At 42.7% G+C, this 22,727-nt stretch overlaps 1 protein-coding gene across 1 annotated transcript; it reads right to left on the bottom strand.

The window, feature by feature from the left end:
- Positions 1–372: 372 nt before the first annotated feature.
- On the bottom strand, positions 373–17,756 carry SQLE (squalene epoxidase). Its single transcript, XM_005143851.3, has 11 exons — positions 16,974–17,756; positions 14,742–14,994; positions 14,292–14,472; positions 11,179–11,275; positions 7,552–7,665; positions 5,877–6,048; positions 5,498–5,593; positions 4,852–4,994; positions 3,642–3,738; positions 3,002–3,089; positions 373–2,256 (listed from the first exon to the last, which is right to left on the bottom strand). The coding sequence occupies exons 1-11, from the start codon at positions 17,253–17,255 to the stop codon at positions 2,064–2,066; spliced, it is 1,716 nt and encodes a 571-aa protein (XP_005143908.2). The 5' UTR covers positions 17,256–17,756; the 3' UTR covers positions 373–2,063.
- Between the last annotated feature and the right edge of the window lie 4,971 nt (positions 17,757–22,727).

The raw sequence follows: 22,727 nt of genomic DNA on the forward strand, positions 1-22,727 counted from the left end.
GACCACAGCCAGGAGCTCTGCCCTGTGCCTCAGCCCAGTGCTGCTGCTGGCACTGACCAGCCAGTGCTGCCAATACCACTGAACACCAACTCATCAGAACACCTTGTCCTCTGTCCTGGCTCAAGAACAAGGCCCATAACCATTCCAGGAGCTGTATTTTCAGGTTTCTCTTCCTTACACACCCACACAAGGTGTTTATCTCCCCCACAGTGATTTTCAACATCAAACACTTGAGCAGGTACTCAGGAAACTGAATTTAGGGAAATAGAAGAAAAAAGCACTTAAGCATACACATACATTTAAGCAGAGGTATTTCCTGATTAATCAGATCCAAAAACCCCTCATTAACCAGAGATACACAGCAAAAAAATATACAGATATCATAACCTTTTATTAGAGTGAGCTGAGGATGGGTATTTGGCTCAGGCCCTTTCTGTGCTGGACTTTGAGGAGACCGACTGCAAATCAAATTAAAAAAAAACCAGAAAATGTAAAATTAATATTTTCACAATTATCACCAATTTTGAACACACTTGTATAAACCCTGCAAACTTGGTGTTACCCTCCAAGGGGCAGCTCCTAGTTCCCATAGAGAATGCTATCAGAAAGTTTGAGTACTTTACTCTGAAGGTAAAGCACAGACATATTCATGGTGTGTGTGATTTCAATAGGGTAACGACAGTGTTAACGGTGAGAAAAACACCAATGCTTTTGCTTCTGGAAAAGAACATTTGGAATCATCTGCCCCATGAAACGCTAAAGAAGCCTCTCCCCAGACTTTTCCCCACAGTCCAACACAAACTGGATGCTTCGATGCAGTTGGTGCAATCTGTTGTTTTCCAGATGTTTCACCAGTACAGAAGCACGTTACTGCACTCTCAGCACTGCTGGGTGACTGCTCAGGGCAGCCGAAACAGCAGAGCCACACAGGGATACACAAAGCAACCATAAGAAAAATGAATGAGAAAGGTAAAGAAAACTGACAACGCAGAAGAACAGAGGGAAGCACACTGATAGTGATAACATGGAGAGGAAGAGTGACCAACAGTACAAGACGTAAGCTCTCCAGTAGCATGCAGTAATTTCTATAGGAAAAAATCCCCAAGGATTAAAGGACCCCAAGGATTAAAAGGACACTTTGTGCTACTTCTCATAAGTTTTTACAAGTAATATTAAAGGTTACTGTCTCTGGGAATAACCTGGCCTGAATCTGTTTCAGTGGATGCAGTCTGTTGCTGTGCTTCAGTCTGTGGCAGTGTTAAGCTTCAGCTGCACACCCTCCCCAGCAAAACCAACCCAAACCCCTCAGGTATGACAAGGGAGGGACATAGGAAAGAATGTTCCAGGACGTTTCCAGTACCCGAGTGCAATGCAGCAGCCACGTGACTACGGTTTGATTATTACTTGCTTAAATGACTTCTGGTGTAACTAATGATTTCAGAAGAGCAACATGGCACTTGCAACAGGGACTGAAGTTAAAGGTATGATGACACTTCAAGATCCGAAATCCTTCATAGTGTCCTTTTAAGTGTCTGTAGACCAGTATCTCAGCTGCAACTGGTATGGAAGAGACTGGATCCTAATGAAACAACCCAAATTAAGAATGTTACACTATCTCACAGTAAAGAAACAGTCTATAGAGAAGCATGAGAAGTCTGAAGAGAAGCAAGCATGGATAAAGCATGGAAGAAAGAAGGAAAATAGCAGCATATGGTTTACCATTTTCACTTTTCGGTTTATTAATATTAGTGGTGCACTCAGCAATGGCAAAAGCAAGGGATGAAATTCTGACAAAACTGGCAATTCTCTACCACGTGTCAACACATAATCAAGGTCCTTGTAAATAGCTATCTCCTTTCTGGACTGAAATTGCAAAGAAAAGAATATTTACATATAATATATATGTATATACCCACAAAACCAAAATTAAGTCAGATCCTTATCAAGGAAATCACATTTTGCAGAGAAGAAAACATAATGCACTATTAAATAGTAGAGCTCCAAAGACTTTGAAGGCATCGTGATTTTCATGTTTTCTTCCTCCAGTCATTTCCCCCTGGATTTTAGTAGACTAAATGCTTCATTTCAGAGTAAATAAGTGGAAATATTATCGAGCAACTCCGGTAAAGAACGGCTCCACTATTGACAAATGCTCGAGGCTTCATGATCCAGGACTCTGACTTGAAGCAAAAATAAACAGCATATAATGCTACAGCAAAGAAATGGCCGATCAGCACCATTGGCTTAGGAGATAACCTGTATTGAGAACAAAGAGATAGAACATGCCAATAAACAGTACTGGAAAACACTGACAGGAATTAAGTTTATACAAGTAGAGATCTGCACTCAGAATGATCCTCCCCCCAGCTTCTGATTTAGGCAGCTCTGGTGCTCGCATCTGAACTGAAAAATACACACTTTGTTGTCCTGGAGCTGCTCTATGCTCTGTGTTCCCCCCCACAATGCAGCTGCTGCACTCTCATTCCCAGCAGCCTGTGCCTGCCTCCATCAGCCCCCATGGGATTACTCTCAACAGGCTTTGAAATACAAATGCACACATTCTCACATGCTCGAAGCAGTACGAGTTATTATTGCACAGTCACTGGTTTCTGAGGGGTCAATCAGAACACCTTGACAGTTCCACCATTCCTTATGCTCTTTTATGGGAGACCTCATCCTTTGCTATTCCCAACTTGTCAAGCACGAAACACCTCCACCAGGTCCTCTGCCAGTCTGGACCACTCTACCTCATTCAAACTCCCATGCCACACACATTAGCCTCTCTGCAGCTCTTAGTGGCATGCTTTACAAAGAAAAAACCAAAACAGAGTCAGCTTTTAAAGACATCTAAAAAAGCTCCAACCTTTAGTATAATCCTAAAAACAGGCTCCTGTGGACTTGGACTACTGTCCCTGCTCAGAGCTGACTGACTGGGAGCAGAGCACAGAGGCTCACCACACTCTCCTGTTCACATTAGCCATTTCCAGCACCCTGAACTTACACAGACAGCAATCCAACAGGGCCTGAGACGCATTCTCCACCAAGCCTGAAGTAATGGAAACAGGCTTTCTTCAGGTGATGCAAGGAATCTACAAAATGAATTACAATGACTCAACAAATATATTCAACACATACTCAAAACTAACTCAGCATACACAATGGTGATATCAAATCCAAGACTTTTGGTACTTTGGTAGCTGTTCTGTTAAATTCAACTGGATTTTGAGCTAATTTTATTGAAGTAAAGGATAGTCTTATAGAACAGCCATAGAATATTCATGAATTAACTAACACAAGAACAAGTGTTTTCTGCTTGTTTCTTTGTGGGGTTTTTCTTTGGTTTTGCTTTTTGAAAGCGAAGTCCAGGCTTGCCTTCACATTGCGAAAACTCAGTTTACATACCACTAAAACTAAACCATTAGGCAGAGAATGCAAACTAACTCACTAAATTCCTTCCACAGATATGTATTTATGTATTTAATATATATATTAAATATATATATTTAGTATCTATCAATACACATATATATACACATGCAAGAACACATGGACATACATTCATACACACACACCCCCTTTCCCCAGGCATGTTTATTTATCAAGCTGTAATTAGTCAGGAGCTATCTTTATGATATATTTACCATCTGTGGCAGCAAAGAGTTCATACAGGGCCTGGGCAAGGACGTTCACTACAAAAGAATGAGACTTTTTTCTTGACCAGTAAAATGTCCTTTTGGCCTGAAAAGGAAAAACAAAAGACGTAAGTATTTCTGCCAGTAGATACAGAAGCATATTCAAAACATTCCCAAGCAGGCAGTTAGAGTCATACTCATGTGGAGTTGATCAGTGCGGAATCTTTGTCAGTAAGGAATTTTGGAAACTTGTTGAACCAGGCTTCTCTTACTAAATATAGAAAAGGCAGCACAGAAGGGTGTGCTTCACCTCAGCCTGTAGTGGCTGGTGCATGTCAGAAACTGGAAGTGTTATCTACTTCTTGCTGTTGACTGAGTGGAAGTAGGAAATAACTGGAAGTCTGAGGTGATGCTGAGATCTAGGTATCTGCGTGTGGTCAGGCAAGTCCTGTACTATCCTAACATGCAGAAGCCCTCTTAAGGGCTTTTCAATTCTCAAATACAGTTTCAAAATCCTTTATTTGTTATCTATAGCTATTCTAGCTGTAACTTAGCCAAGACAACATAAAATCATAGAATGGTTTGGGTTGGACGGACCTTAAGATCATCTGGTTCCAACCCCCCTGCCTAACCTGATTAAAAGCAGTGAAGAAATAAATAAGAAATCTTATTATTTACTTAGCAGAATTCTGGGCCAAAAATCTCACTGTAAAACAAAGCTGGCATCAACACTGATGGTGCTGATTGCTGGGAAAGAAGGAGGTTTCCTAACTTCCTACTGCAAGATTAATGCAGCAGGCAAAAGGTCAGCGGAGCATAGAGATGTGCCTGGAACAACTTGGTCCACATGCTCATTATTCCCTACTCCTACAACAGTAATGGCCAACCCCACCCCATTTACCATCAACCTGTGTTACAAGCACATTATTAACAGAGGCACATAACACACTAGCAAAGTGTGCTGACTAGACACAGGATGCCTGTCCCCTTCAGCACAACATGACAGATCAGCAAGCAGCGTTGATTCTGCCTTTTGCCACACAGCTACAGCACTCCCAGACCACAACTCCGTTGCCTGGTGAATACCTCATGTAGGATTTACTACCCAACAGTTTGGAGACTGCTGTGCCTGGCTAAAAACTTACACATGTCCCCAAGCTGCACAGAACTTAGAAAAGAGTCATCAAACTGCAGTGAAAGCTGCAAAGTAAAGATTCACCTGAAGAATTTCAGAGTCTTCATAAAGGTCTGGAATATCCTGGAGCAAATTCTTCCATATTTTAATATCATTTAAAATAACACTCATTCCTCCACCAGTCAGAGGGTGTCTTATATTATATGCATCTCCTAAAAGCAGAACACCTATGTGGAAGAGAAAAATTCATGGGATACTGCATGACCAAACCCTCTATTTTTTCTAATCAAACTTACTAAGAATTCATTCCCTTATATAAGATGGGAGGAAGGGAAGGAAGGAAGGATTTAATTTGAACAGGCTTAAAAAGGCTTAAAGATGAACAAACTCAGTATTTCTCCCCTACAGGTTCTTATGTGTGCATTTCAAAGAACACACACACTTAAGGTAATTTCTTCCCATTTTTAATCAAGTTTTCCTTAAAAAGACCAAGCTTGTATCAGCCTAAGCAACTGAGTGATTTAAACATAAAAATCAAGCAAGCCCTGATTTGAAGTCTTGTCAATATAAATATCCCAGCTGCACTCTGCCCAGGCTATAGTTTCAAACTTATCTCTCACAGAAGAATTGACAATTGTATTGAACACCAAATATACATCTATGGCAACAAAGCCCAACGTCCCCAGAGAAGTCCATAATGTCTTTACCCCTCTTATTCCATAACACACACCTTTTTTGTTTACAGCTGAAGGGGGCAGGAAGCTGGCAGGCATCGTCCTTAAGCGATCAGTCTGAACTGCTACTAAGAATGGCTCCTTCAAGTGATCTGCGATAACCAAATATTTCAGTTACACAACTTAGGAGTCTAAAATCATGTTCACACAGCCCATTTTAACCTGTTCTTACAGACAGGATCCTTCTGAATTGCTAGTCTCAGATGTGAGCTAAACAAAGTGCTGTGGGATGTGGAATCAAAGAAGGGTGAATGGGAACTGCATCAGTAACTGTGCCCATGGAAAAAGGCCACACGGTTCAGTGGATTCAGTGAGATGGGCCTTTCTGGCACATGTAACAGTGCCAGTTATGGAAGGAAATCTTCCTGCACTTACCAGGTAGCTGTGGATGAATGTTCTCAATCATGTATTCTTTTAAATTCTTTGGCATTTCCCCTCGAATATCAACAAGGACGCGAGTCTCAGTTGAAGAAATCTGATAGATAAGCACTGGACTGGGTTTAGCTAGCACAAGTTCAGCATAATTGGCTTTAAACTGTGGTGCATTCTTGAAGAGAAAAGAAGGGGAAGAAAGCTTGAGACCAACTAATGAAAGGATATTGAGCTTTAGAAATTCAAAAGCATTTTCTTAAGTACATTGAAATAAAATCCCATATCGCAGTGTGTTATTTACCTCTATGAACAAGTGTTTTCAAACAGAAAGTTCTTAACTTCAGTGTAGTTACAATTCTTTTCACAATACATTTAAACGTAGAAAATACGTTGTTACCCATTTCACTCAAACACCTCGCTAACATTTAAGACATGCCATTGAAAGCCTGCAATGTAATCACTGTAGTGGATTTTGTTAAGAGGATGTTCTCTTTTCATAAAGAAAGTGCTGGGAGGGAAAGAAATGCACTGTATTTCTTTCTGTACGTACAATCTCTGTATGCAACTATATGGAGATACCAACTGAGGAAGAATCACAGGGTTCTCTAACCAGGTCTTACATAGGTTTCCAAAGTAGAGAAACAGGAGGTCCTTGGGCAGTGGTAACTGGGTTTGGGACCCAAAAAGTGCTCAAGTTCCTCCAAGTTAGTGTTCCCAGTCCAGTGAAAATGTGGTAGTTTGGTGTCTTCTCCCTTCTTTCTTTTTGCTGTTAATACAATAGTCAGTGCAGCAGCCACAAAATGCAAGGCCCAGCCAGCATTTCTACCTGGGTTCTCCAACCACTCAGCTACCAACCTAGATTCCCACTTTTTCTTGAAGCATATAGATGCTGAAGGTAAGTTTGTACCTGTGTACAAGGCACCCCACCTTCAGGCAAAAGCATAGTTTGAAGATTCTTCTGGAGTATAAAACATGAGTGGTCTGACCCACAACCACCAGGATGATCTAAACTTCAAGATCTCGGCTCCCTGAACAAGTGTCATATGAGTACTGTGAAAAACAAGTGTCACCAGCTCAGCTACTGACACCTCAACACAAAAACCAGTCAAAGCACTTACAGCCACAGAAGTTAGCTTATAAATTGGGTTCTAGCTTTAAAATGGTGTCCTCTTCTAATGCAGGAATTATATGCTAATAGCATATATAGCACTACCTCATATGAGATGCTGAAACTATCCTTTGAGGAAAAAGAGTATCTGAGAACAGGTCTAGTATGCCCAGTGCTCAGTTAAAACTTCCTGTGTTGAATCCTAATCCAGTTTCTTTTAAACCTTCCCTTGTTGAACTTTATGCTTAGCATGGTACTCCACTCTTTAAACCAGAAATCTAACTTTTAAAGTTGCTTAGAAGTGGTTTAAGAGTCAAAAATCTGATCTGCAACTGTACTAGTTAACTGGGTATGCATCAATAATGTGAGAGTTAAAACATAGACTAAAATATCCAAGCAGTCCTCAAAGGAACACAAAAACTGATAAAAGAGCTGGTTAAGTATCTAAAAGCATAGTTCTAATTGATTCTTTCAGAAAAGATGCTGAACAACAACATATTCAGTGAAATTCAGCCCCACATTAAGAAGCAGTAGTATAATGACTTACATAATATTATATATAAACATTACCTTTAAAATGCAACCAACAAAATGGGATGAAACAGTAACTTTGTTGGAGACCAAGTGTTTTCTAAACTTGGAGAAAAGTCCATCAGCAACAACAGTGAGCGGTGCATGGAGTTCCTGCAGCACGAGGTAAAAAAAATATAGGACATTTTCAATTTTGGGAAACAAATCCCAAGCTCCCATTTGCGATTGTGCATTACATGTTCTACAAGCAATAGACAGGTAAGAGGATCACAGAAGGTATTTCTACTTTATGTATTTTTGCCTTCCTCATATCCATACTTATCACAGAATCATAGAATAGTTAGGGTTGGAAAGGACCTTAAGATTATCTCATTCCAACCCCCCCTGCCATGGCCAGGGACACCTCACATTAAACCATGTCACCCAAGGCTTTGTCCAGCCTGGCCTTGAACACTGCCAGGGATGAAGCATTCACAGCTTCCCTGGGCAACCCATTCCAGTACCTCACCACCCTTATGGTAAAGAACTTCTTCCTTATACCCAGTCTAAACCTCTGCTGTTTAAGTTTCAACCCATTAGCCCTTGTCCTATCACTACAGTCCCTAATGAAGAGTCCCTGTAGGCCCCCTTCAGATATTGGAAGGCTGCTATGAGGTCTCCACGCAGCCTTCCCTTCTTCAGGCTGAACAGACCCAACTTTCTCAGCCTTTCTTCACATGGGAGGTGCTCCAGACCCCTGATCATCCTCGTGGCCTCCTCTGGACTTGTTCTAATAGTTCTATGTCCTTTTTATGTTGAGGACACCAGAACTGCACACAATACTGCAGGTGAGGTCTCACAGGAGCAATACTTAACCCTATTTTCTCTAAAAGTTGATCTAACTATAAACTTCGGCTTTTTTAAACATGTCTTCAAACCCCATAGTTATGGCACTGTGTAGGAACTTGGATCAAAAAAAGACAAGAGAGTAATTGCTGCCTTCAGCATATAGAAGAAAAAAGAAAATCAAGAGAAGATTTTAAATTCCAGAGCTATGTGTAAGCAACTCAACAAAACCAAAGCACTACAAATTGAAAGGCAGTAAGATCTTTACAAGATCTTTACAAGAGCAAGCAGTGAACCCTGAGCAGTTCCTGGCATACTTGGGAACTATAGGAACAAACAGTGCACACACACAAAACACAAAATAGAACCTGAGTAAATTGATGAGGTTCAGCCCAAGTGTAGGCACATTCCTAATACTTACCACACACTCCAACATATACAAATCATTGCAATTACTCACATACCTTTTTAAGCAATCTATTGTACAGTAGTATAACAACGCCATTATACTATCATTATACGAGAAATAATTTAGAGGTAGATGTTTCCTTCTACCTACAGCTTTCTCAATGCCAGTCTATTCAGTGATGTAACTGCAAACAATGATAGATTTACACTGAGTATTGTTCCTTGGCCTTCAACAGTCTCACACATTTGGCACAAGCAGGAAAGCTTTCAGAAAGTAACAAGGCAAAAAAGCCTTAGTAGTCCAGAAAACATTTTATTATTGGATGGAAGCACCTGGTGGGCCAGTATGTGAGTGGGTTCCTCTATGGTTCCTCTGCGAGCAGTTCTCTCCTGCTTAGAAATGGAGGTGTGTCACACAGTCCTTACATCTTTTACTGTGTAATGGGACATTGGACAAAAATCAGATGAGAACAGAGCTGAGGAAAATAATAGAGGTTTATGGTTTCTGAGCTTATCAAAGTGAGCTCCTGAGCAGAGCTAATAAATCCTCTTTCCTATAGATTCCCACCTCAGAATACTGCAAGTTCTAATTGTTCCTGCAGTTAAAGCAAAGTCAACTCCACATAAGGGTTCCCTGGTGTCTCATCATCTGAACAGTCATGCTAGTTTTCCTACAGTTAACACACTAAGACCTTATTCAGTTGCCTGGTTTTCATAAAGTTGACTTGGAGCATACTGGCTAATTTGAACCTCACTGAAGAGAGTGAAAGTCTCACAAGGTGATGTGGAAGACAACAGGGAGGAAGAGAACAGGAGAACACAGTAATACAGTAGAGATCAGACTGCTTTCTTTATGAAAGGGGCTAAGGAATGCAAACAGGAAACAGGCTTTGGGTTTTGGTTTGGGTTCCCCAACTTGTTTCCCAGCTGTAAAATGTCACAAGTAGAGAAACACAGTTAAGAACACATGTTTAGTGGAAATTTCCTTCTCTAAAGTCAAAGGAGATCTAGGCCACCAAATGAAACAGCTCTTTCCAGTTACAGAACCTCAGCATAAACATGAATTTGTTTATCTGCATTATGCACACAGAAACTCAGAGCCTTAACAATATCCAGGCTCTCGGGACAGATGCAGGCTAAAACACTGGTCGCCCTGCTGGTGGTCAAATAAGTCACACTTAAAATTACAATAACAACATCCATACATGTGAAAACTTAAAAATCAATCTCAAAACAAAATATGCACTCTCTCCCTTTACCCCAAACAAAACCACTGCTGGATGATAAAGCCGATTGGATTTGTGGAAAATAACGCAAGCAACCAACAAACCACTCCATCCTCCAGAATCTCCTCCTCTCACAGTCCCTCCTTCTAGTACCCATGTGATTCAATGGTTTATTCTACTAGAGCGGACATCTTTACATGTTTTACTCGTTTTATGTAACATGCAAGACAGACCAAGGAACAGGACTTGGAACTCCTCCGTTCTCCAGCTACCTCAAGTGGGTTAAGGATAGTGCTTCCACTCAGCTCTCTTACAACTTACTTCTTATAGCACTTTGCCATCAAGCAGGCTGAAATACCATTTGCCTGAGGAGGCTCTAAACCCAACCAGCTTTCTTACATCCTGGGCAAGTACTTTTAAAAGGCTCTTTTACATACTGTTTTATACCACTGTTTCCATTTCTAAATGGCCTAAAGATGAGAGATTCCATTAGTAATGCTCAGAGCAGGAGCTTCCAGCTCCACAGGAACTTTCTCAATCTTGTATGGAGGGAAACACCCTGTCTCCATGACTTTAGGCAGCAAAGGAATTTTGAAGTCAACAATGGAGATTACAAACTTGGCTCTTCTAGAGAACAAGCAGTATATGCAGCACTTCAGCACATTGGTTCTACCCAGACTGGTCTTTCCTAAACTTTTAATTATGAGTTCACACAGTTTGATAGCAGTTTAGCACTGGTTGAGGCAAAGAATATTCATCAAATCAGTGATGCAATTGAAATAGGCCAGAACTCTGTGATCCAAGATATTATTGGACAAAACGCTCTCTCTAAATAGGCACCTATCTTATTTTCAGATACCTCAGCTGATGGTGGAAGCATATGTGGAAGTGTAAATCATTACACACAAGCAAAGCACAAATCTTAACATACTGTGCTTTCCCCCAGTAAACTCCAGATGTATGGATATTGAAATAATGAACTGAATTCTCCAGACACACTAAATGTACAAGCTGCACACAAAGTTATAACAAGAATTCCCATATGCTGGGACAGTATCTCTCTTTATTAAAGCTTTCACTTGCTTGATAATGCCATTATTTCTGTGCCAGTGCTCCAAAATAAAGGTTTTTTTAATTATTATATGTATGAACCAACCCTTGATTTTCTCAACAGTTTAACAAAGATTGTAACACAGAACTGTCCTACCTTGGTGTCTCCAGTTTCTTTGTCCTTATACTGAACACCCACGACACAGTCATCTTCCTCAAGCAATTCTACCACAGTTCCCTCAATGAATTTTGCACTGAAACAAAACAGAGGGTTTAAAACAGAATGGAAGATTACTGCTGCCAGCATTTCAAGGCACTAGACAAAGAAGGAAAACCAGATTTTCACTAATCCTGTCTCTGCCAAAACAAAGTGTTTGCTTCAATTGTACAAAGATGTGTTCTTGACCACTTTCAGAAGCCGCAGTAAACATCAAAAAGTGCTTGTCATTAATTTCATTTCAACACTACCATTTGGTTCAATACTTGAGAACAGACTAAAACTGGTGTGCTTATCTCAAACAGCAAACCACTTAGCAGAATCCCCATTTGTGCTTCAGGTACTCTATGGCCATGTAAGAGCTGCAGAGAGGAGTTTGACACCTACTAATGGTCAGAAACCAGGCAGCTGATCAAAACATCCCTGCTCAAGATGGGAAATGCTGACAGTGCAGGTGAGACCTGACTGCAAGCAGAATTCAGGAGCAAGATCTGAACCAGCAATTCTACACTAACATGTCCACAAAGAGAAATATAATGGTACCTAATTTCCAGAGTAGTCCAAAATAACCTAATCGGTTTAGGACAGGGTCATCTAGTTTCTCAATTCAGGAACTCAGGATACTCCTGTATTTCCCCCCCCCACCCCCATTTTCTTGCTATTTATGCTTTTCCAGTTCTGCTAATGCTTATGTTCACAGTTTGAACTAAGAATCCCTTACTTCCACCTCCCAAACAGAGCTATTTGGGGTAAACAAATTAAATCCCTGTACACCTATATCCCCTGCTGGGTCCAAGCTGTTAAACCTGATTGCAGAAGTTCAGACTTTTAGCTCAACACAGACACTCTTTCCCTCACAAATATTTGCATACCCAGATGGAATTCCACATCTTGGAGAAATTAACTAAAGGTCTACATGTGAATTCAAGAGCTTGGTATTTTGGGCTCTTGGAGGGAACACGAGCAATTGAATTCAAGTCTTCTCTACATGTCAGCCAGCACAGAAATTTCTGAGCTCCATTTGCCAGGCAACAGGCAGGTTGGCTGGACCAAAACATGAGTGGTTATGTGTTAGCACACTGATCGAAACTTCACCAGCAAGGGAGGGCAGCAACATGTCACACTAATAGCACGTGAATCAGAGTACAGTGGATCCCATTGGCTTTAAATTCCTTTTATAGTTGTCAATTCAGATGTCCAAGTGAGTACTCACTTCTTTTTCTGGTTCTCACCCACTATAATAATTAACTGATGAGGCCCTTCCTCTTTCCTCATCAAAATTCATTTTACTCATTTGAAATAAATTCATATTGCCTACTGCTTATAAAGAGGATATACTGACTAGTAATAATAATTATCCCCTACATTTTCACAAGCTTTGAGATGAAAAACAAAGCCTCGTGGAACTATTAAAGAGTTCTTGATCTCTCCCACACCTTAATCGAGAAGTAGTTTGCTACCATTATACTGAAAGCAAGTATACACAAAGTGAACATTACAGATGGTGTGGGAAAAGGGGACAGAATTGAATTCAAGTCATAAACATTAGCTTTTGTGAGTTTCTGCTTCAGAGACTGCATACAGCCACAGTTCTCCCTCCCTGCAGGCTGAGCAAAAAATTGCCTAAATTTCACTGAACTTGAAGCCTCAACAAGCTTTGATAGCTCCATGGCCCCCAGAAAAAGAGGACATGGGCCTGCTCGAGTCCAGAAGAGGCCATAAAGATGATCAGAACAGCTGAAGCATCTCTCCTATGGAGACAGGCTGAGAGAATTGGGGTTGTTCAGCCTGGAGAAGAGAAGGCTTGGAGCAGCCTTCCTGTACCTGAAAGGGCCTAAAAGAAAACTGGAGAGAGGCTTTTTACAAGACACATAGTGACAGGACAACAGGAATGGCTTTAAAGGGAAAGAGATTTAGATTAGATATTACAAATAAGTTCTTTCCTGTGAGGGTGCTGGCACAGGTTGCCCAGAGAAGCTGTGGCTGCCCCATCCCTGGCAGTGTTCAAGGCCAGGCTGGACAGACAACCTGGCCTAGCAGAAGGTGTCCCTGCCCACGGCAGCAGGTTGAAACCAGATGACTTTTAAGGTCCCTTCCAACCCAAAGCATTCTATGAAACATGGTTGTGGCTACTGTCTTTTAGTACTACTTTTAATAATTCATATGATACAATAGATATGACAGGAGAAAGCAATTTCCTATTCAGAAGAGGAATGTACAGTAAAAAGATAACGCCACATTTCCCTTGTAACTGTTATTCAGGGGAATAAAAACACAAAAAAAACATCCCACAGAATACAGCACCTAGAATCTATTCTGTTTCAATAAAAGATTTCCTATCATCTCCTGTGTAACAGAAATACCAATCATTAAGTTTTATTTCCTTAGGAAGAGAAGGTGTCTTCAAGATTCTCAAAACCAGAAGTTAATATCTAGAACAAGCTACTTTCATTTAGTGCTCCTGTCTAGTTAGCTTGACTTCCTGTTATCAGTAAAAGCAGAACATGCAAATGTCTAAGAAGTTCAAATTCTGGCATCATAGATAACACCAGTGGAAGAAATATATGTCCCTGCTCATTGCAGGAGGGCTGGACTGAACGCCCTTTAAAGGTCCTTTCTAACCATTCTGTAATTGTGAGACTACCACAGATTTGCCCCTTGTTTCTTGACCAAGGAGGCTCTACACATGACTTACTGACAAGAGGTCTCTACTCCTGGTAAAGTACCAAACCCAAGAATCAGTAGAAGAGAATTGACCCTTTAGTCTTGAACTGTTCTCTTACATGGATGGGCCAGTATCTTGCCTAAAACTTAACACCTATACTTCTGTAGATTAACTTGTCCCACAAAAGGTAATGTACGATGTACATCTAACTCATTAACGTATCTACAGAAAATAGAACAAGTAACTATAGTTGTTCCATTCTCTCAGTCTTGTTCATTGCAGCTCTCTGTGTTGGGACAGAGGGAAGTAGTTAAGGAATCTCACGGATGCTGGGAACAGTGGTTCCGAATCTCTAGATCACAACTGAGCAGTTCAGAAGACGACTCACTTGGGTTCTGCCATAGCTGCCTTTCGGAGACCCATGATGAACTGGCCATGATGAAAAGCTCTTCCACTGGCCACGCGCCCATCCTCAGATGTTGGATAAGGAATTTCAACCTCCGAGTTGCTCTCTATGTCATGAATTATGTAACCATTTACAGTTTGTGCGTCAATACCTTCTACCGCATCTGCAAAACAGAAACCAACAGATGAGCTAAAAGAAGTCTTTAAGGAAGCTTAATTATGTATTAAAAGTATTTCTTTATCTACAATCCAATTTTCTTAATCAAAACACACACTGAAGAATTATTATTTTCGAAATGGCATATTAGAAATACATAAGCGATTTTAATTCAAATATTAGGCGCAGATCATGTATTTGTTCTTTTTCCCAGTAGGCATGCTTCCTCTAAAACTATTGCATTGCAGATATATTTAGAGTCTTAAATGCACTCACCTTCAAGACCCAGGTCTCTAAGTGCTTTAAAACCTCCAGGTTGCAACAATTCTCCAACTATCCTGTCAGGTTCTTTCAGATCCCTCTCTATAACAGTCACCTTTCTTCCGTCTCTTGAGAGCACCGTGGCCAAGGAAGAACCCAGGACGCCTGATCCCACAATGATAATTTCTGGGTTGTATTGGGGTGATAATGTTGTATTTGGAGATGTCTCTGTCAGATACACCTCTGAGAAGTTTATGTCTCTTTTACCCTTTAAGAAACAAAGTCAACAAAGTTACATGTACCATAACCTTGCCAGAGAGCTGACTTTGGTCTAGTTTTACTTTGACCTGAGGGACTGAGAGCACAGTGGTAGCTGGAGAGCATCTCCAGTTGAGTTGTACTCGACAATGCAACAAAACCACAACAAGCAGAGAGAAGAAAAAACAACACCCTTCCTATCCCCCAAACAAAAATCAAAATACTTGCTTAAACTTGCCTTGCTGCCCAAAGACATTAACTCTCAGAGAGACTGAGAGTTCCTACGAAAAGCAGCAAGCCAAAGCTGTCCCGTATTCGTGGTCTATAAAGTAACATAAACCAGTGCCTTCATACCAGTGAGCCTCTACCACATGGAGTGTGCCTCAGGACTTTGGAAGGAAACAGATTCCCTGGAAAATGCATGTCTCTTTAATTTTACTGTAAGTGAACCTACCTACCAAAGTAACAGCTTATAATAATACTCAGCATGGAAAACTGTTAGCAGAAGCAGCTACCTGGGAAATGTTATGAAGAAGTGGTCCTGAAATGAAAATTCATCAGTCAAAAGTACAGGGAAAATTACCATTCACCTACATTTAAAGCTGCTAAGAACTGATACATATCAGATCAGGTATGAGTTAACATATAAACTGGTACCTAAAGACCAACTGTGTTATAAGAACTTCCAACAGCACCTAATAATACACTTCAATGTGAAAAAAAAAGTTGTAAGGGCAATTCCAGTGCAAACCAGCAAGTGATTTCTCCAGCTGTGGGAAAAGAGTCCAACTAACTCTTTCACAAATGCCTCAGCACTGCAGTGCTGACAATGGTAAAACAGGATTGCATCAGTGAAACAAATGCCCAGAACAACAGAATAGTGACACCATGTCATGTTTACATCTAGTGAAAAACTGAATTCAGATAACACAAGAAACTGGGGTAAACTCAGGCTTTAACAGAAAAACAATATAAAAATCCAGAACCTCTGCCTTGCAGCCAAAAATGGTTTCAAGCTCTTTTGTGCAAGGGGTCAGTGCTCAGCTGGAAATGCCTGAAGTGCACAGGGAAAGTGCTGAGCCACAGATATACTGAACATGCGTATCCAGTTGACAGTCCTCAATGGCAGGGCTCCAGCTAAGCTCCACTGTCTCACAGCAAGTCTCATGCTGAGCTCCGTGGAACAGACCAGCTATCCAAGCTCAGGTCGTGCAGCTATTGTACAAGCAATAGCTTAGATATAATTTCCAAGTTACCTGCAGTCATCTAGACAAATGTGTTTATCTATAAACATTAGGAAGCTGATCAGAGAGCCACAGAATAGCTGATGTTGGAAAGGACCTCCGGAGGTTAGCTGGTCCAAAGCAGGGTCAGAGCAGATGGGCCTGGACCATTTGTATCTGAGTTTTGAATACCTCCATGGACAGAGCCTTCAACACCCCTCCAGGCGATCAGTTCATGTGCTCAGCCACCCTCACAGGAAAAATAGTGCTCCCTGATGTTCAGAGCAAACCTCCTGTGTTTCAGTCTGTGCCCATAGCTTCTTGTCCCATCACCAAGCATCGCTGAAGAGATCCCAGTTCCATCTTCTTTGCACCCACACTTTAAGCATTTATACACTTTGATGAGATCCCCCTGAGCTTTTTCTTCTCCAGGCTGAAAAGCTGCAGCTCTCCAAGCCTTTCCTTTTCCTCCATTCCTTCATCTGTACAACAGACTGGCAGCTGAAGATACTCTTCTGCTAGCATATTAACTCTTCACTATGAATCTTTCTTCAAACACATTTGATTTGACTCTATAAAATAATTTCACTCTTCTGCCATCCAAAACGAACACAAAACACAAACAAATCAAGACATCCAGCATCTAAAGACAAACCCTCTCCAATCCTTTCTTAGGTCATTTCCCTCACCAGAGTAGAAAGTCAGAGGCCAGAGGGAATAGCACGAAGATACTGCACCCCACATACCCCATCTGCATTGAACCTACCTTTCTGGATTTGGGTTGTTCAACCTGTTGAGATCCCGCGGTGGGTTTGGCCCAGAAGAAGCCAACAAGTGGTAAAGTTGCAAGAACATCAGAGAGCATCCCCAGGTGGGTCTTTTGCTGCTGCTGCTTGGCCCCCCTGAAGCGGTACCTGTACGACAGCAGCAAGCCCAGGGAGAAAAACACTAACATGTAGAGCAGCACCTCCTTGTTAGCATAAGTCATGAGATCTCCACACTTTTTATACACGTAGATGAAGGAGGCGATACCCAGAAAGGTCCACATCGTGAGGGGACTGCTCGCTGCTCCTGGACGCTTCCTCCAAGGCTTTCCTGTTGATGGATACAGTCCAAAACGGGGTTTTGTGCAGAGAACCGAAAAAAATAGGCATACAAATGCAAAAGACTTCTTTTGCGATGGAAGGGAGGGAGGGAGATCCCAAGGAGGAACCAAGTAACAAGCTGCACCTCGCTGGGCTGTCTCGGGAGCCCCTCTGGGGATCCCGAAAGGGGCGTCCCGACCCTTCCGAAACCGCAGTAAAAAAAACAATTTAAACCGTCCTCTTCGGAACCACCGAGCTCAGCTCCGCTCCGCGCCCTGAGGAAACGCCCGACACCACTCGCGGTGCTCCGGGACCTGGAGCTCGGCCCACACCACCTCCACGATCCCCTCCGCCGTGCACAGCCCGCCGGGACCGAGGCTCCCCCGCTGGCGGCGGCGCGGCCGGAGCCTTCAGTCTGGGGAGGGACAGAAGCGGCTGCGCTGAGGGAGGGAGGAGCGGCCCCGGCCCGTGACACGCCCAGGCGGGCGGCTCAGGCTCACACCCCGGAGGGGGCGCGGCTGATGCTGCACCTGCTCGCCTCAGGGTCCCCGCACGGCAGCCTCATGGGCAGGGATGCAGGGTTATAGGGATACAGGGACACAGGGATGCAGGGATACAGGGATGCTGCTGCCGCCTCCGCCCGCCCTCCCGCGGCGCAACGCCCCACAGCGAGCACCTCACAGCGCGGGAGGGGCGGTGGTGGGAGTGAGGGGGGAGACTCGTCGGGGGCGGGGCTATGCTAATGAGCAGCAGCCTCCACCTCCTTGTACGTACCGCGCGCCCCGTGCCTCAGCGGTGTGTGGCCAATCAGCGCTGCTATGCCGAGATGGCGCTATGGCCAGGGGCCCAATCAGGGCGGGGGGTAGGCGGGGCTTGCGCACGCCGGGCTCCTAGGGCGATGTGACGCTAGGGAGGGTGGGGTGGAGCTGAGTGTTGGGGTTGTCATGGCTGCGCTGCGAGGCTCGTACCTCAGGAGGGGCGGACCGCGGGGTCCTGTGCTCGGCCCGCCTGGGACGGGAGGCTGAGGGCGAGCGGCTCAGCTGGCGATGGGCGGCAGCGGGGGTGCCTGCGCTGGTCAGTCCTGAGGGACGGCACCGGCCTGCTGCAGCCTTGGTTTTAGGGCCGCTGCACCGTCCTGCTGCAGCCTGAGGGGGTTTTAGGCCGCTCTCCAAGAGAAAGGCGTGAGGGTGCGGCTGCAGAACAGCTAGAGGGGCAGGGTGGACCCAGAAATGCAAAACCTGTGGAAGAACTAAGAGGTTAAATAAAGACCTGGGTGGGAAGGAGAATTCGGAGGTTTGCTCCTGGGGTGATTTGTACTGCTGGACAAACCGAACAAATCTGTTGTCAGCTTTGAGCTCCTCAGGGACACACACCTACCAGAGAGGGACTTTCCTAGGGCTATGTACTTGTCGCAGCACAGAACAGGTCTCTAGTGCAGTATTATAATGCTTAAAAGTGATGAAGCTATGAAACAAGTCAGGACCTCGCTCAAGGCAGAACTGGTGAAAGAATGAGCAAAACTTAGTGTGCAAATGGAACAAAAGGAGATGAGACCTTGCAGTGTTAAAATGGACTCGATTTCAAACGGGAAAAAACATTCAGTGGTTTCTCACCATTACCCCGGGACTGCCAAGATCACCACTAAACCATGTCACTGAGGGCCTCATCTACACAGTTTGTGAATGCTTCCAGGGATGGTGATTCCACCACTGTCCTGGGTAGCCTGTTCCAATGCCTGAGAACCCTCTCTGTGAAGACATTTTCCTTATATCCAATATAAACCTCCCCTGGTGCAGCTTGAGGCCATTTCCTCCTCTCCTATTACTCATTACTGGGAGAGGAGAACAACCCCCACTTCACTCAGTCCTCCTTTCAGGCAGTTGTAGAGAGTGATAAGGTCCCCTCTGAGCCTTCTCTTCTCCACACCAGACAACCCCAAGTCCCTCAGCCATTCCTTATCAGACTTGTGCTGCAGACCCTTCACCAGCTTTGTTGCCCTTCTCTGGACCTGCTCCAGCAACTCAATGTATTCTTGTAGTGAGTCAGTTCAGGCTAGAAGTAAAGATCCTGTGACGTAAAAGAGATTAAGACCAGGTTTTTCTATATGGTAAAGACATGGGTCTCATCCAAGAATGATGGTTATTCTTTCAATGATGAAATGAATTCAGGTGTAGCAGAGGCATCCATAACAGTTGGTACCTACCTGTAATAATATGCTCACAGCAGGAGCTGCTTTTCTCCAGTTTGCACTAGGGTTATTACAGCTGCCAGCAACTTTTATATTCAAACCATTTGAGACTGAATATCTTAAATACATCTGCACTTGATTTCTTATATTCAGTTAACTAATGTTCCTTGTACCTACTAAAAATGCCTTTTTTATGGATTGAGCTCCACAGTCCATATGAACACAGTCCACAGTCAGGATGTTGTATGACCGAATTGACCTTTCTGGCCATTTCATGCTAGAGACCAAGCACAGGAAGAATAGTCTTTAAGTTACTGAAACCAACACAAACCTTCTAAAGACTAAGAAATGTCAGTTGACATGTATGAACCCACAGCTAATACCAGAGCAATGCAAGTGCAAAGTCAGAACTGTGCCAAGGACCAGAACAAGCTGAAGTGGCTAACAGAAAGAAGGTATTTTAAGAAAACAGACTGAAGCAGAATTATGTGAATGAAGATAATAGTATGATGGTTGTAAGATTACTGTAAAATTTCATCTTCCACTTTACTGCAAACTACGCAAACCCAATCGTCACCCCCTGTGGATCCTGCTTTATGCAGCTGTAAGGTTGTGTCGACTTGGAGATAACACAGAAGTATGACTCACTACAGAACCATCAACTTTCTGTCTTGTGCGGGTTACCCTGAGCCAGAGCAGAGGGCAGTAGTACATGGCTGCTACAGGAAGGACTGAGTGTCGGTGATTCTAATTACAGCTGCAGGCTGTAATTAGATCTTATTAGATGACCAATGAAACTGCATGCTTGTTCTCCTTCCACCCCAAGAAATCACCTTCTGTTGATGAAATACTCATGCAAAATGTCTGTCAGGATTATGTGATTTATGAGTCATTTTTCTTGGTAGTTCTGTTCAGAGTGGTTAGTACTGGGAACTGAAGCAATTACAGAATTCTGTGTTTGAGAGCAGCCCTCATAGATCCATCTGTTCAAGCTCAGACGTTACCAGAATATTTCTGTATTTCCAGCCAAGACAACAAAAGTGGCTCTCCACTACCTCTTCATTTACTCTCACTGTCTTGGCAACAAGGAAGAGCTCAACATATTTGCATTTCTCTGTTCAGCATAAGAGCTGTCTTTATTGCTTGCATTACTGTAAATGAGAAGGGGTTGCTGTGGAGAGTTAGATAGAACTGATTTTTTGCTGTGGTCTTACTTTCCAGCTTTACAAAACAACCTGTTTTTCTCTGGTTTGCATTGTGTGTTCTTGAACTTTGTTAAGGATTTTGTTTGTAGAATAAGAAACATCTTGCTTCACTTGTAAAGCACTGTCAAGATGACTACTATGAAGCATTTTTTTCATAGAATCATAGAGTGGTTTGGATTGGAAGGGATCTTCAAAATCATTTAGTTCCAACCCATCTGTTGCAGGCAGGGACACCTTCCACTAGAACACATTTATGTTGCTTAAAGCCCCATTCAACCTGGCCTTGGACAATGCCAGGGATGGGGCATCCTCACCTTCCTTTGGCAGCCTGTTCCAATGTCTCACCACCGTTGCAGTAAGGAATTTCTTCCTAATATCTAATCTGAATCTCCCTTCTTTCAGTTTAAAGCTGTTCCCCTTGACCTGTACCTACAGGCCCTTGTTAAAAGTCCGTCTCCAGCTTTCTTGCAGTTCCGCTTTAGGCACTGGAAGCTACTCTAAGGTCTCCCTGGAGCTTCCTGTTCTCCAGGCTGAACAACCCCAACCCTTTTAATGATTTAAATCTGACAGTAGCAGATATGAACAAGAATTTCTGAAATTCCATAACAACTGCACAATGAGGAAAAGCACCAGAGAAGAATTTGGAGTTGAGCAAGCTTTGATCTTAGCCCTTCTCCAGAAGCAGCTTCACTCAGCAAGATGCTGACAACAGCAGCTGGCAGGGCAGTGATGGGATAATGGAATAACCAGAAATGGTTGGCTGAACTCCAGGGTATATAAAATAAACCACTTGGTGAAGGCTTTGCTGATTGTGCAGAAGCAGGTGTCACATGTGTGCCACTATAAGATGCAGACCCATAAAACACAAGAGATGCTCCTAGTTCATGGTCACAACTATCCTCACAGCATGTGCATCAAGACCAATATCTGAGGTATCAGACCTGTTGGTTGCATACCACATAACTGACCAGCATGTACTGCATGAGTGACCCTTGCTGTCCATGGACAGCACCAACCAAAACATCTGTGTGTTATCAGCATTGTCCTCAGACTAAGGCCAAAACACAGCACTGCACCAGCTACCAGGAAGAAAACTAGCTGTACCCCAGTCAAAACCAGGGCAATTGAGAAGGATGATTATATGAAACTGCAATTATTGAGAATTAGAGCTTTAATGCAAGAAGCCACTTGCATGAAAAGCTGTAATTGTTGTGCATATGTCAGTGGGTGTGTGAGGGAATACAACTGTTCTTCATGTGGGGATTTCATTATATTGAGGAGTTGGGTGGTTAATTCTGACAAAGTAGTGCAGTGAAGCTGGATGTTTTCAAGACTGGTCACAATGAAGAACTCTGCAGATGTTTTCCCTGTGTTTTTTATAGATGCTAAAAAAATAGCCTAATTTCAGAGCAACAGAAAAATATATAAAATATATATGTAATCCATGAATTGGAATTTCTCTATGGATCAAGAACCAAGAACAAGCTTAAGAACTTTAAAATATTATGCAGCACATCATGAAAGCTCATCCTGATGACACCCTGTATTTATTAACCATTCAAAGGGATGTTTAGCAATATTTTCTCTCAGCAGGAAGATTATAAAATAATTTGTTTCATTAATACATAATTAGGGAATGAAAGGCAGTAGCTATTATGTTCTTTGCAGTCTGATAGCAGAGTGTTTAAGAGGGCACCTCTCTGGAGGCAGAGCTCTAATGCCTGAGGATTACCAGTCTGTAAAGTTATTTGTCTTGAGGAATACAGGCAACATACAGGATTACATCCAGGAACACAGTGCATACAGAGGACTCAGTCTGCCCCAACAGCTACATCTATAAGCACTTGTCCCCTTCTTGGTTCTGTTTTCCTGTAAGGCTGGAATTATGTTGTCTATTTTCCTACCATTTTATTTCTTAGATAGAACACTGATTTTTTAATACATTATCAATAAGTTTGCCTCTTTTTCTTACTAGAGTGGGCAAGTGTTCAGTCAGTGATACCCATAATCACAAGTCAGCTGACTGTCACGGAAGGAAAGGG

The sequence above is a fragment of the Melopsittacus undulatus genome, chromosome 1, assembly GCF_012275295.1.
Source record: "Melopsittacus undulatus isolate bMelUnd1 chromosome 1, bMelUnd1.mat.Z, whole genome shotgun sequence".
In the NCBI taxonomy this organism is placed as follows: Eukaryota; Metazoa; Chordata; class Aves; order Psittaciformes; family Psittaculidae; genus Melopsittacus; species Melopsittacus undulatus.

What these genes read in the sequence shown, in the direction of transcription:
- SQLE (XM_005143851.3), bottom strand. Translation starts at nt 17,255, where the DNA reads ATGTGGACCTTTCTGGGTATCGCCTCCTTCATCTACGTGTATAAAAAG. An exon ending in AAGACTCTGAAATTCTTCAG is followed by an intron (nt 3,739 to 4,851) that starts GTGAATCTTTAC and finishes TTTCCTTTTCAG; the next exon opens with GCCAAAAGGACATTTTACTG. An exon ending in CCTGTTGGATTGCTGTCTGT is followed by an intron (nt 2,257 to 3,001) that starts GTAAGTTCAGGG and finishes TTCTCAATACAG; the next exon opens with GTTATCTCCTAAGCCAATGG.